The sequence below is a fragment of the Castor canadensis genome, chromosome 12 (genome assembly GCF_047511655.1).
Source record: "Castor canadensis chromosome 12, mCasCan1.hap1v2, whole genome shotgun sequence".
NCBI lineage: Eukaryota > Metazoa > Chordata > Mammalia > Rodentia > Castoridae > Castor > Castor canadensis.
Window position 1 is genome coordinate 105,673,173 of NC_133397.1, and position 15,542 is coordinate 105,688,714.

The following is a 15,542-nucleotide window of genomic DNA, read 5'->3' on the forward strand; positions in this document are numbered from 1 at the left end:
TGCAACTTGATTGTGAGCAAAAATAGAAGCCTAAACAAGACAGCTAGTCTTAGAAAAAAGAACTATAGGCTCAAGGAAGGCACTGCCATGCACAAAAGAAAAACCAGAACACAATTTAAGGACAGCAGACAAAGAATGAAGTTTTGTTTTGTTTAATACAGTAGATAGTGAAATATAAGAAAGAGTCAATGAAGCTGCTATTTGGGTAGGTAAAGTTAGAAATAGCTGGTTCCCTTGATGGAAATGGCGGAAGAACCGAATAGACTCATTCAGGGAGTGAGTCATAGAAAGCCACACCTTGCAAAGGTTCTGTTAGAGGCTGTGTTGATTGAAATTATCCTTTTAATGAGTCTTTTCTTACAATCTTCCTTTGCATCTTAATATTTAGCTCCAATTATTTTCTTTTTTCCTCACATTCTTTCTTTATATTCATTTTATCAATCAAAAGCAGAACCTTTTTTGGAAGCTGTCTGAGAGTGGGTTTAGAAGTGGGCAGAATGCAGCGCAGGCCGTTCACTCCAAGTTGTATGATTCCCCATCCTTTTTATACTGATGTCCTCACAAAGCACAACACAGGTTTCAATAAGATGCTTTTGTTCCTAATACATTCTTACTAGAAACAACCTTTAGGTTTCTATGAAGCCCTTCTCAAACTTCTTAAAAATATAAGACAACAGTGTTGTGACTACTTCTTTACACTTTATACAGAGTCCAATGTCATTTAAATTCAAAGAAAAAAGAAAAAAATTCAAATAAGAAAACATGCAATAAAAATTGTGTGGTGCAATATATGTAGTTTTTCAAAGGTTTCACTCCACATCAAGTAAAAATATTATTTTTAAAATCCACCCTTAAAGATTAGTTTGACCCAGGAACAATAAGAAACATTCTCTACAGATACTCAAATTAACACAGTTGCTTCTCTCCAAAGACGTAAGAGTAACTGACCTCATCTTCCCTAAATCCAGCAAGCATCCTTCAATCTTTCTCACTTGACATCTCAGCAGCATTCAGAACTTCTGACCTCTCCCCCATGCTGGAAAGGCCCTAGTCTTGTCTTTTGACCTTAGTGACAAGACCACTTTGACCACCTAATTGCTCACAGGTCTATTTTCTTCTTCCTAGCTACAGTCCTAAAGGCTCAGCCCCTGGCCTGCTCTCCTGATTGCTTGGTGGTCTGCAGGCAAATTCATCACACTCAGTTTCAATTGCTGCATGCAAGGTATTCCTTCGATTTGCCCAAGTCTATCCTGCGCCATACACCAGGTCAACGTATCCAATTGCCTTCTTTACATGGTTAGATGTCTCAAGGGTACACCAACTGAAGAAGTCTAAAACCAAAACCATCATTTCCTCACCTGCCCACCCCTAGAACCTTCTTGAATATTCTTATCCCTACAAATGACAACACCCAGGAACCATGAAATAAAATTTTAATCATATAAACCTATTTTCTTACAGAGAGATGAATGTGATACATTTGGGGAGGCAGAAGAAACCTAAGAACATTTAAATGCTATTTGGTGGCAAATGGTCTATGAGTTTGAAATATAAGAGGAAATGCAGCAGTGTGGTCCCATTGAACAATACCCCTTCTCAGTAAATGAGACACTGCAGTATCTACAGACAGCCTTTGGCTGAGGACCCTTCAACAGCAGAATATTACACAAAAATTGGAGGCCTGAAAAAACAACTGAATTCATGAAATCATGGATTGACATTCATGGTAAAATATATAAAGATAACTATGCACAGTTGCAGTTAGTATTTACAAGATCATAGAAACAAATTTCTCTGGAAGACATCAGGAAAACTTCCTAGTGGTACCCTGCATTTCTGAGGAAGGTTTAAGGTCAGCTGAGAAGGAGAAAGAAGTTGAAAAGAAAAGACAAGTAGTGGACATCGCTCTTTATCCAAGCCATCATAAATATTGCTATGAGTTTCTCAATGTTCCATTACCAGTCATCTTTCCTTTTCAAAGCATTGCATTGGGTCTGGCATAATATGAATTAGTGTTGTCTGTTATGTAAAAATAGGCTTGCCTTAACTATAGCATTTGGAGCCAGTATACATCAAAAAGAAAATTATTACTTAACATAGCAAAAATGTATAAGCAACAGACATCTGATAAAATATTAAAAAATCAAACATATAGCTAAGCATTTAGAGAAATGACTTACCATGAGTTATGGGTTTTGAAATGGTCCCCAAAGGATTAAGGGCAAATCCCTTCACCGAAGATATTTAAAATTAGTTTCAAAGAAAAACTAGAGTGAGAGAACACTGGAGTGAAAAATCCCACACTAACAAATGTGAAACAGATGAATTTTAGCATTGTCTATTTTTAATATGTACAATTGTGATTTTTCCAATTCACTAAAAAAAAGATTTGGTATTTTAAACTCTTTTGCCACAAATAACAGAAAAATGAAATCAGCATCACTTAATTATGGTTCCATCGACCTAGAGATATGTGACAAACAGTCAAAGCCTAAACTGTAAATTCCAAATATTGCTTTTATCATCGACACAACCAGAGGGTTCTTAGGAACATTCTTCTTTAGAAAGTAATCCCAGGCTCCCGGTAACAGCGCTCACTGGGGATTTTGAAGTGCAAGCCCGGCAGCTGATTTTAATTGCCACAATGATGCATAGGGAGAGATGTGATATCTGGAGTAACTAGCTTCTAAACAATGAGGGGCTTTAAAGATTAAAGTCAACACTTTAAATCACATTCAAGACTGAATAGGAAGCTAATGCTAACCATTGAATGCAGGTATAATACTCTCCAGGTTTTGGACCTTATAGTTGAAAGAGATGGAGCCCTCTGCATCCGAAAGCACTGCATTATAGTATTCTATTTGGAAAACTAGAAACACAAATATGGTGTAAACAAGACATACATATAGTGAGAAGTGTTCTTGGACTTAGGGTGCCAACTGAAGAGATTGGTAGGTGTCTCTAAGGTCTCCATAACCAAAGGCAAGCTGGTGGCTGTAGCTAAATGGATTGTGAATACCTGGAATCTTGGTCCAGAAGCAAATTGATCCATTGCTCCCTGTCAACAGTGGAAATACTGAATGTATCAATACATGGTCAGTCCCTCCCAAGTGTGACAAGGAATGTAGTTGACTTTACACCTGAGTAAGAATTAACTGAACACTATAAGATCAAAGTATAAAACTTGAGGAAATAATTACTCAGCAATCACAGTGCATCCTTGAAGTAGGCAGTCCTTGACCTAAACATATTAAATGCAAAATCTTACCAGAAATATTAAATCAAACAAACCAAAAGTAACCCTACCAATGTCAAAGAAAATTCTCCACATAGTATAGGGTTGTTTTAGTCATTGACATATGGGAAAATTTATGTAGTAAAGTATATGCTTATAAAATTTCAACTTATATTTAGTGGGGGAAACAATTTATTACACCAAAAAAGCATAAATGTATGACAGATGGCAGTGCTTTTTTTCCTGCCCTTGGCAGGGTCTCTTTTTGGTTGAATGACCTTTGCTTCTTAAAACTATGAACATTGTTATTCACACCTATTTTCTGAAATTAAACAGACCAATTTAATGATGAAACCCCCTATAAATTTGGTTACTATATAATGTCTCCCATTTTGCATCATAAATTATCTAAAGTACCACTTTCCCTAGAATAATGAAAAAAGGCCAAAACTGGGCAAAAGGCATTCTGTAATAAAACCTTTATTTTTAATTCCTTAAATCAATTTTGGAAAACCTTCTCTACTTAAATTTATTGTGGTAGTACTTTATAAAGGAAACTAGAAAAGATTATGGAAGTGTATTCTTCCATCCTAAACTCTTTATTTTGTGCTTTTAAAATGCTCCATTCCTTTAAGTCATTGATGAAATTATAATTTATGTGACTGGATAGCTAGGCAATGTATCTTATTGATTTGTCTTCTGAAAAAACTGGCAAAAAAATTACCCTAAGTGTATATGACATAAGAAGACTAGTCCAGTGTAGTACTTTAAATACAAACCAGTTGTTTAAAGTAATAAAAACATTTATTGGATAAAGATGAAAAAGAATGTACTGTATAACACAATGGAAGGCAATGTAAATGATGAGATCAAAATTGAATGGGTAATACTAGATTTTTGTGTATTGGGCAATCTCTACTTAAAAGTAACAGGTTGCTTTCTCAAGCAATTTTGGAAAGATGGGCTACTATTAGGTTCCCAAATGAAAATTATTAAAAAATGTCAGCATTGTTAGAGTAATCCTAGATGCCATAGCAAACCCCAATATTTCAGCAGCTTAAAAAAGTTTAGTACTTATCCGCTTAATAGTCCCAAGCAAATGTCTTTGGTGGGGAAAATGGTGGGGGAGCCCTCTGTGCCATTGCAATCATTCACAGACTCCAGGCTCTCAATGTCACCTGAACAGCTAGAGAACAGCATAAACAGTGCTTGGGAGATGGCATTAATAGCTGACCTGGATGTCATGACATATAATTCCATTTACGTCCCATTGGCTAGAATTCAGTCACATGTTCATATCTAAAGATAAAGAAGGCTGAAAAACATGATGTCTCTCCTTGTAGGAAAAAAAATAAAAAGAAATATTTCATGAAAAGATGGACAATTTTCTCTACAATAAATATCCCAAACACTTTACTGCTGCCCAAATTGAAATTGGACAGCTGTTACTTATAAGAAATAGTGATACATTCTCCATAAATTTAAAATAACACTTAATTTTCCATTTCTTTCTTTTTTGTTTCTTTTTCAAGTCTGCAACCTATTTTATTAATCATCTGCTAGTGATTTGGCTGGCCTGATCACACGTAGTAAGTTTCATCTTAAAGTACGCCTTAGTAACACAGCACAGCATACATAAACATCAGTTTATAAAACACAATGTAAATGCCAACAAACTTTATACACGGGCCTTTTTCCCAATCAGCTGAAAACTATGAGAATTATGATCAAAGTTGGGAACAATGTAATCAGTGATCCTTAGATTTCTTTTGTCTACAAGAGATTCATCTTTATTTGTAAGTCATAATACAAGGAAAGTTTTCATTTTATAGTGCTAGGAAAATTTTGGTGAACAAAATTTTGGAGAGAATGCTATGAAAGTAAATCAATGACAGCTTCAGTGGTTGTTATGGAGACTCGCAGGAAAAGCATTTCTCTAGTAGATCCAGCTGGCATCACCATGCATCAGTCATTTCATTCTTGTGACAAGAAGAGATTTCCAGATATGAATTGTGACTAGGCTGCATGCGTCTATTTCCTCCTAGAAGATAAAATACACATATCATAACTAGACATGAGTTTTGGTAAACTTTTTATGGAAGACTATTTCTAGAAATTATACTTTTCTTTATATTGGTATTAAAGAATTCACATGGAAGGAAAATTGTCCTCCGTTGACCCAAATAATGAAAAAGTTGAAAAGAAAACTGCCCCCAAATGATGTAAGACAGCAATAACTAGATGTCACTATTATGTTAACCACCCTCCCATCTCTGTGACAAAATACCTATGATAATCAAATTATAGAGAGGAAAGATTTGGGTTCATGGTGTCAGAGGTTTGACCGCATTTTCTTTTGTGATTCTGATTAGGCAGAATTTTATGGCAAGAGAGTGTGGTGTGTGTGGTGGAGCAAAAGGCTCACTTCATAGCAGCCAGGAGCAAAAGGAGAAACGGGAAGGAGCTTAAGTCCCAATATCTCCTGCAGGTTATGTTCCCAGTGACCTAACTTCCTTCCACTAGGCCCCATTTCCTAATTGTTCCACTGTTTCCCACGAGTGACACAGGCTGGGGTCCAAGCCTTCAGCACATTAGCCTTTGGGAACGCTCAAGTTCTAAATGACAGCAATAATCCACTCTTACCCCAAATCCTCATAATTTCTTCCTCACAGAAAGTAGTGGAAAGGGATAGAAAGCTAGGTAAGCAAGATATACAGGCGATGCAGCTCATAAGCATCGCCTGTCCTCCCTGGCTGTTTGGGATAAGAGAAGCATCTCACCCCTATGCACAGGGTCCACCCTGTGGGTAGTGAGCACCAGTTAGCCCTGCATTTTATATAGAACAAAGAGACAGCAAAACACCTTTGGTTAAGCTCTGTCTGTCTCCTCATTTGTGCCACTGAACTATTTTATTTTTTTTAAGTCTAGCTTCCAAAGGAGGAGTAGCTCTCATTTTGGCAGGGCTAGAACAGCGGTAGCACAGAAGTTAAGGATTCTGGATTTGGGACTCAAATAATCCTAGATTCTAATCCTTGCACCATCAGTCATACTCTGGGACTTGAGATAAAACTATTGTGAGAATTAAATGAAATAACTATGTATTGCAAATGTGAAAGAACGTGTTTTTAGAATCAAAATGGAGTTGTGTCAAGCTTACCAACAACAAAAAGTAAACAAAGCTAGGAGGAGGTAATGCAGAAAGGGTTCTTATGGGATTGCTAGCTCAATTATCAAGTGTTCAAGAATCAATAGTGGCCATTAATATCATTATTATTTGGGGGCATCTCTCTAACCAGGATATTTTAGATATTAATGAGTGCCAAAAGGGAAAAAGGAAAAAAGAAAGGATCAACTTGCCAATGGAGGACAGTGTAAAGGAACTGGAGCCCTTTATGCAGAGAAGACAAAATACAGATACAGAAAAGCACAACTAGACGAAGGAGTGGCTGGACCTGTTTAGCAAGGAGCCCTGGGAGGCAGAACTAAGACCAGAGGAGAGGGTGGAGGTCAAGGGGAGACAAATCAGACTCTTACAAGGAAGCACTCCACTTTGGGCAGATTAGAGCGATTGAAAATGGGTGTGTGCCCTCCTGGGAGTTCAGTACTTCATTCTAATAGGATCAGAAGAGATCCTGGTGATGGAGGAAGTCCTGGACGGGATTTATTTTGAGTTCCTACACAATCCCTCTGACCAGACCTGGCTCCCCAGAAGCAGCAGAGTCACGAGGAATAAAAAAACAAGCAGACTGGCCGGGCCCAGGCCTGCCTAGCCTCCTACTCTTCCACTGCGCAGCTTTCCTGATGGAAAATCCTATTTACCCGGGGGGTCCTGGGGGTCTCCTTTCAAAGCTGACTAGCTTGCACACAGGGACACTGAGTTGCTACGGCAACGGAGGCGGTTGACCCGAGTGTCCAGAGCAGGTTTGGGGGAGGGGAGCGGAATTCGCTCAGGAACTGGGCGTGGCCTCTGTTACCATGGCACCGGGGACGCTTAGGCCCGGCCTCAGCCCAGTTTCCAGGCCAATGCTCCTTCTGTCCTTCGCATGGCACCCAAGAAAGAGAAAGGGGGGGCTGTCAACACCAGTTCTAAGATATGGGAACCGTCGCTCATAGCTGCACACTTCAATCAGGTAAGCCTTGAGCCCTTCACGTCTTTTGCGTCGCCAGCAAAGCCAGCAGCCCTACCAGACCCTCTCAGGCACCACCACCAGGCCCGCCCTCCCCTCTGACACCCTGAGAAAAACTCGATCCCACTTGGAGCCGCTCTTCCAGCTCGACCCAGAATGTCCTGAGAGAAAAGCAGGCGAAGCAAGGTCAGCCAGGAGAGTTGGTGTGGTTTCCCAGGCTGGTGACCCATGCATGGTGCCCTACCACACTTCAGGAGCCCTGTTAGTGAAGCCCACAACTGTACTGGAGCTGTCCTTATGAACCCTTCACTTCTCTTGACATCTTGTAAAGGACAGGAGTCCTGTCAAGTAGTAGGGCTTTAGGAAGTGCTGAGTGAAAACAGGCAAGAAGGGCCTAAGACAGCGACCTGCTTAAACAGACTTCTACAGATAGGAAAGGATGTCTTTCTGATGCCATGCCCCATGCCTCTGTATCAAAGTTTTAGTAGCTTTTAATGGTGTAGGAGCCCAGTTCAATGAGGGGCTCCTCATCCACAGAAAGAGAACCTGTTCATCCACAAGTTGTCACCAATGTTGGGCTCTCTGTGCCCCACCCCCACATGACTTCAAATTGCAGAGGATCCAGCCACTGACTGACTCCCCAACCCCCGCCTTCAGCCAGTGGGAAGCCCAACAGCTCTCCTCACCTGAAGCTGGAAATCCACTTCTGGCTCTGCTGTTTCTAAGTCCAAGTAGGCATTTGGGAAGAGAAAGGCAGTTTCTGGAAATTCCAGGCTGCCATTGTGAACTACTTTAAAAAATGAAAAAAAAAAAAATTCATTTTATGTGTGGTTATATGGTGCTAGAGAGTGTTTGTACTTAAAGGAAAAATGTATCTACAGTCTTGTCTGCCCTTATAAGAAATGTTTATCTACTTTCTACTATAGTGTTTTCCTCTATGAATGGCAATTCTGCATGATATGGAAATTAGTTCTGATGAGGAACTCCATGAAAATTGTTTGATATTAGTGATGTTGATGTGACATCATGGAATTTGGGGTCATTTCTATAACTTTAGGAATGCAGGATGTCAACTCAATAATTCTCAGTTACATTCTCAAATCTTCAAAGATGTTTTTCAAAGCACTTCATAAAAAGCACCCTCTCTCTTACTTTTATAAGTCAGTACTAGCCAAAATAATTTTTCTTCATTTTCTTTGAGATTATGTAGGCCAAGTCGGGCTTGGCGTGAACACGTGTGCCTGAATTATAAACTGCTGAACAACAGGGTTTGATGGAGGTGCTGACACTGTGTTATCTTTAGTGTTGCAAATATGAAGCCATAATTTTCCAAGTTGAATGGAAAACCTAGAGGCATTCTTTCTTCTTATAGCTTGAAAACCTGAAATAATATTCAGCTTTCTTGATCCTATTCAAACAATATAGTTTCAATAAATCATATGTATTAATAGAAAGAATTTGAACTCAAAGCAATATGTTAGTCTTAACTACAAGGAGGGAACTCAATTTTCTTCAGTTTGTTAAAATACATGTTTTCTTATTGCAAGAGGAAGAGCTTGGTTTTGTGTCTGATTCAAAAGGGAATTTTGCAGATTAGCCTAACAACCCAACCCCTAGAGGCATGCTCTGACCACCAATATAAGAGACTCATTTTGGGTTAAAGATTACTGTGGATGTGTTAATTCTTTATTCATAGTTTTTAGTAAAGTGCTCTGCACATACAGTGTATAATGAAAAAATGTTATTGCTTTGGATGACAGTTTCTTTCCATACAATTGTTACCTGTGCACAGGTGCACATGGTTTAGTGTGTGTGCTAGTATGTGGGTGCGTGTTGAGTGGGAGAGAAGGAAGTAGTTCCTCTGGTCTTCCATAAGCCAGTTTTTAGAATTAACTCACTGAAGAATCCAAGTCCATTTCAGTTTTAAACTCATATTCATACTGGGCTTGCACGAGGTTTAAACAAGCTCACAATTTGGTTTTAGTGAATATGTCTTGTATCACTATTTGGGCTGTCCTTCCAGGCTGGAATAATTGCCAACTTTTTAGTACAGTTTAGTTGGTTCTAAAACACAAAATAATAGCAAATAATATTAGACAGTCTCTTACAAAGTTCTAGATGATTGAGGCTAGAGGTTAAGATGAACATGGGCTGAGAAATTCTTTGCAAAATCTTATCTTTAGCTAGGTTCTAAAGATGGGTAGAATTTGAACAGGTAGAATAAAGGAGGATAGATATTTTAGGAAATAAGACCAATATGTACCTTTAACAAACCTGGAATATTTAGATTGAAGGCAAGAAAAAGTAAATTAGACCACTTCCTGGCATACATTGCTCTTAAATTATTTCTGTCAATCAAGAGATCATTTACTGTCTTTGCTACCCATATACCAAGACATTTGCTTATAAATGTCTCACCTCAGATTATACAAAAGAAAATATTTTACATACCTCGGTAGCCAGATTATAAAAATACAATTTAATGTAGGTGACATTGACATTATATTTGTGATCTTGAGCAGCATTCGGAAGTCAAATGTGCTTTGATATATTGGTCCCCTCTTTACCCACCATTTTGCTTTCTGTGATCTCAGTTACCCTCAGCCAACTGTGGTTTGCAAACACAAAATCTGTGAAATAAGAATTTCATAAATTTTACATACTGAGTAGTAGGGTGAGATACCACACCATCCTCAGGCATCCTGGCTGTAATACAAATCAGCCCCTTGTCTAGCGTATTCATGTTGTATATGCTTCTTGCCCAGTAGCCACTTTGGAACCATTTGGTTATCTAATAGACTAGACTGTGATATCACAGTTCTTGGGCAATGCACAATGGTTCGAATATCTCCATATTTTACTATTATATTCAATAATAGATCCAAAGTTCAAGAATAGCAATGCTGGCAACTCAGGTATGCCAAAGAGAAGCTGGAATGTGCTTCTTTTATGTGAAAAGGTGAAAGTTCTTGACTTAGCAAGGAAAGAAAAAGAATCATGTGCTGAGGTTGCTAAGATCTAATGCAAGAACAAATACTCTATCTGTGAAATTGTGAAACAGGAAAATGAAATGCATACTAGTTTTGCTGTCAAACCCAAAACTGCAAGAGTTACAACAACAGCACATGATAAGTGCTGAGTTTAAATGGAAAACGCAGTACTACTCACAGTCTAGGGGTCTTGGGAAAAATCACTGTGGCTGAGGGACTTCCATGTTATATTAATTAAAATATTCTCATGCAACTGTAACAGCAGACTCTCTTGGCCACAGAAAGAGGGAACAGGTGCTAACCTAAGCACTTAGTACTCATTAAACATTCACTAAATATTGGTGTCCCTTCCCTCCTCCTCTCCAGATACCTTAATCTGTTTTCTGCTGCTATAACAGAACACCAACACTGGGTAAATTAGGAAGAACGGAGATTTATTTCTTATACATCTGAAGGCTAGAACACAGTACCAGTGTGTGCCAAGGGCCTTCTTGCTGGGTCATAACATGATGGAGGGCATCACACAGTAAAGAAGTGCATTGCAGAGAGAAAAATAGGCTGAACTCCTTTTATCAGAACCTGCTCCCCAAATAATTAAGCCACCCCGATGGTAATGGCTTTAATCCATTCAGGAGGGTGATATCCTCATGCCCTAATCATCTCATGAAGGTAATTGAATTTCAACATCAGTTTTGAAGGGCACATTCAAACTACATCACCAGCCTCTAGAGGCTACCATTCCTCTTGAAGTCTTGTGAGTTTGACAGCTGAAGGCTTTTTGTGTAAGTGTTACAATGAAGTATTTGTTTTGTGTGAATGCTTTATTTCACTTAACACGATGTCCTGAAGTTTCATTTGTTTTGCAGTATTAGAATTTCCTTACTTTTCGAGGCTGAATAATATTCCATGCTGTGCATACACCCAATTTTATTTGACCATTCATCCACTGATGGGCACTGGGTTGCTTTCCCTCTTGGCTTATTGTGAATACTGCTGTCATTAACATGGGTGTAAAAAAATCTGTTGGAGTTTCTGCTTTCAATTATTTTGATTATACAAGTAGAAGTGTAATGGCTGGATTATGTGGCAGTTCTGTGTTTAATTTTTTAAGGAACCGCCAAAATGGCTATATTTTACATCCCCACCAGCAGTGCACAGGGGTTCCAATTCTTTCACTTCATCACCAACACTGTTGATGTTATTTTGTTTTAATTTTTTGCTAGGTGTTTTTGTTTGTTTGGTGGCATTTATTAACCATCCTAACAGGTGAGAAATAATAGTTTTTGTGTTTTGGTTTTATTTGCCTCATTATTAGTGATGTTGAGCATCTGTTTAAATCCTCCCTGGCTATTTGTGTGTCTCCTTTTGAACATTTTAAAATTGAGTCATTTGGTTGTTTTTGAGTTGCAGAGGTTTTAAAAATACATTATGGATATTGAGCTCTTATCAGATATTTTATGTGTAAACATTTTCACCCCTTCCAAAAGTCACTTTTTCACTTCATTGGCAATCTTCTTTGAGTCACGTAGTTTTAAATTTAAAGAAGTCCATACAGTTATTATTTTTCTTTCTCTACCTGTGCATTTGGTATCATACCCAGGAACTCATTGCCAACTGCAATGTTGTGAAGCTTTCCGCTGCGGTTTCTTCTAAGAGTGTGATGGTTCTGGCTGTCTTGCTTAAAACTGATACATTTTGTGTTAATTTTTGTACTTGATGTGCAGTTTAGGTCTCACTTCAGTCTTTGGTGTGGGAGGTCTTCCATCTTCTACAAATTGTTTTCTAGAAATTTCTTCAGTGCTTTACAGTTTTTGTTGTAGAGTTCTTTAACATCTTTGGTTCAATTTATGCCTAAATTATTTTGTTGGGTTTTTTTGAGGCCATTGTGAATGGGATTGCTTTCCTGACTCCTTCCTCAGAAAGTTGGTTGTTGATACATAAGAAAAGTTACTAAGTTTTGCATATTGATTTTTATTATGCAACTTTGTTGAAAATATATATCAGATCTGAGAGTCTTCTAGTCCAATCTTGAAGATCTTCTAAGTATAGGATCCCACCATCTGAAAACAGGGATAATTTGACTTCTGTCTTTCAACATGTTAAATATTTCATCCTTCTGGCCAGCATGGTTTCCGCTGATAAATTCACTGATAATCTTATTGAGGCTTCCTTGCACATGAGGAATTAACTTTTCTCTTGCTGCTTTTAAGATTCTCTGCTTTTGGCTATTGACAGTTTGACTATAAGTCTTAGTATGAGTTTCAGGCTTTTCATACTTAGAGTTTATGGAACTTCTTTTATGTGTAGCTATATGCCTTTCCTCAAATTTGGGAAGTTTTCAGCCATTGTTAATTCAAGCAATTACTCTATTTGATCTTTTCAGGATTCTTATAAGCACTTCCTGGTCTGCTTGGTAGTATTTCTTAAGGCCCTTAGGCTCTGTTCACTTTTTTTTAGCCTTTTTTCTTTGGGCTCTTCTGAGCTCTCTACTTTCAAATGATTAGTTTTCAAGCTTGTGAGTTCATTCTTCTGCTGGTTCAAGTCTACTGTGAAATTTCTAGTGAATTTTTCAATACATCACTACAGAACTTCTTTTTGGTTCTCTTTTAAAAACACATTCTGACTCTTTGTTGATATTCTCATTTTGTTCATATGCTGGTTTCTTTTAATTCTTTGAATATATTAAGATAGTTGTTTAAAAATATCAGCTAATAAATCCATTACCTGGAGATTTATTTTGTTTATTTTAATGGATCACATTTTCATATTTCTCTGTATGTCTTGTGATATTTTGATGAAAATTTGGCATTTGAAAATCTGCCATCCCTGTCTACTGCCATAGCACCCTGAATGCTGACAATCTCATCTGAAAATCAGCCATCCCTCTGAGTTTTTGTGGATTAGTATGGTAGATTTCTACCAATTAGTAGGGCTTGTCCTAAGCCTTGTCAACAATTTGTGATCAAGGCTTAAGGTCTTCTCAAGTCTGTTCCAGGCCTACATTCAGCCTGAGCCTATGCTTGTGTTTTTTACTTTTTTTTTTTTCATTCATATCTATGACTACTTATGGTGTCTTTGTTCCCCAGAATCTTACTACAGCTTTCTCCAACAACATTAGATGTTCTCTTATATTCTTCTGCCCATGATTTCTCTCCCTAGGCATCCATGGGTCTTCCATCCCTTTGAAGCCTGCCACTCCCTCCACAGTTCCTGCAAACCTGTGATCCAAGCTGTGCTACAGTTCCCTGTCTGAGCTCTGTGTCATAGCGGACATAAATCAGTGTCTTGGGCAGTCTAAACAGAGAAGTTAGAACAGTAGAATTAAGTTCTGCTGCACTCTACTGGTCCCAGGGCAGGAAAGGGTACCAGGAATTGGGCCACCTCCTCTCCATGGTGCCATGACCACACCAGCTCAAGGAGGGGATGAAACAAAGAACAAAAGCACCATGAAATGTCCTGCTGTGTTGGGTTCTGTGTTTCTTGACTAGTCATTAATCTGGTTGCTGTAGATCTCTCACTAGTTTCATAGCTTCCAGAGATTCTAGAGAGTTAATTTAGTCTCTTGATATGTTTTTCTTTGGTTTTTTAATTTTATTTTGGTTTGGTGGTTGTTGCTGCTTAATGTTTCAGTGGGGAAGGAAGCACTGGGGCTTCCCAGTCTTCCATCTTGCTGATGTCACTCTGATCTAAGATATTTTTAAATCAGTTCTGATATTTGTTTTATTTCTTTCAACCCTATCATATGGCAGATGGCATTGGGAGAGGAGAGGTGAATAAAAGTTTTGTTTGTGACAATTTATGGGAAGTTTCCAGAATTTTTCAAACAGTGTAGTCTATGTCTGAATTATGTCTCATGGCTTCAAAATGACTGGGCTGTATGTTTCAACTGGAATTTTGTGTCATAGTCAAAACATCTGTGTCAACACCACGAAAAAGTTCACTGGTTTCAGTATAGATAACATTACCAGACCAGGTATAAGTACTTTTGTTTTAATTTAAGGTCTTATGTACTTTTTGTCCCTAAGTGTGTTCTTCAGAGGGATTCCTGGAAATTTGAGTTGCTTTAGTTTGGTTTGGAGTTTTATTAATTTTGTTCATTAATTGCTTTTATATTTTGAGTTTATCTGAGCAGAGTATTTTCTAATTCAAAGACTCACTTTCATGTATAACAAAAAGGCAGCCACAAAACTATTGACATGATAGTTATTCTAATCCCATACTGTGGTCCACCACAGAAAACATTAAAAGCACAGAAAAGTTTATGGCAACCCATATGCCCCATAGCCCATAAAGATTCACCACTCCAGTTTTCATTGATTTCATTTTCTTCCATGATTTCAGGTCCCTAATGTCAAATGTAAAGGACTAGATACCTTTATTGTCATTTATCTTACTTTTTTGTTAAAGCCTGTAATTCTTCTCTAGCATAAATATATATAGATTTTTAAAATTTAAAAACATTTACTCTGATATATTTAGGCTTCCACTTTCTACACTTTCATTCTTAATATGTGTCTGCCTCGTTTCAAATAAATATTTTCATATTAAATTCTAGAGACTGAAAAACACTGATACAATGCATGATAGTACTGTCCTCTGTAGTACTTGTTCAGATATGTAGACCCCCAGAGTGTCTAAGCTCACCAGCCCCTTTCATAAAACAGAGGATCTAAGAATTTCAAGATCTGGTACAAAGACTTGTAGCCATTTGGCATGTCAGACACCAGATCCTAGATCTCCTCACTAATCCTTACTTCTGCCTTAATTGAACTATGAATTATGATAATTGTATGTGGACCTTACAATTTTACATACTTGATCTCTTATGTCAACCTCTACAACGGTGCTATGAGGTAGGCATTTCTAGAGTAGAAGTTGTTTAAGGAATGTCTATCAAAGTTATTTAATTAGTATTTATTTTACCTGAAACAACAGACTTCATTCTTAATAAGTCTTTTATCTTCTGATTTTTCACCTTTGGAAGTCAAAAAAGCTATATACTGTCTTCTTCTTTTCTATATCCAACTCTTAGGCATCTTACTGTGGTCGTCAAAGCAGGACAAATAGAAATGCTTGGGTTTATAACTAAATATTTTATCTGTGAGATATATAAATTCTTGAGTAGGAAAAAGTTATTTTCTTTTTTTCCAAAAAAGATTAGAAAATTATGCTACCTAGAAATCTGACACA

General features: G+C 37.7%; 1 protein-coding gene and 1 long non-coding RNA gene across 3 annotated transcripts in view; one reads left to right on the plus strand and one right to left on the minus strand.

The window, feature by feature from the left end:
- Positions 1–3,344: 3,344 nt before the first annotated feature.
- LOC141414911 (uncharacterized) overlaps positions 3,345–15,542 on the minus strand; it is a 101,934-nt gene continuing 89,736 nt past the window's right edge. For both annotated transcript variants that reach the window (XR_012439887.1, XR_012439889.1), the window contains one exon: positions 3,345–5,276. This is a non-coding gene — a long non-coding RNA (uncharacterized lncRNA). The remainder of the gene's footprint in view (positions 5,277–15,542) is intronic.
- The window catches only part of Spag17 (sperm associated antigen 17), a 206,691-nt gene continuing 198,373 nt past the window's right edge, over positions 7,225–15,542 (plus strand). The window contains exon 1 of the mRNA XM_074050665.1: positions 7,225–7,365. Coding sequence (XP_073906766.1) covers positions 7,279–7,365 — 87 coding nt within the window. The 5' untranslated portion in view covers positions 7,225–7,278. The remainder of the gene's footprint in view (positions 7,366–15,542) is intronic.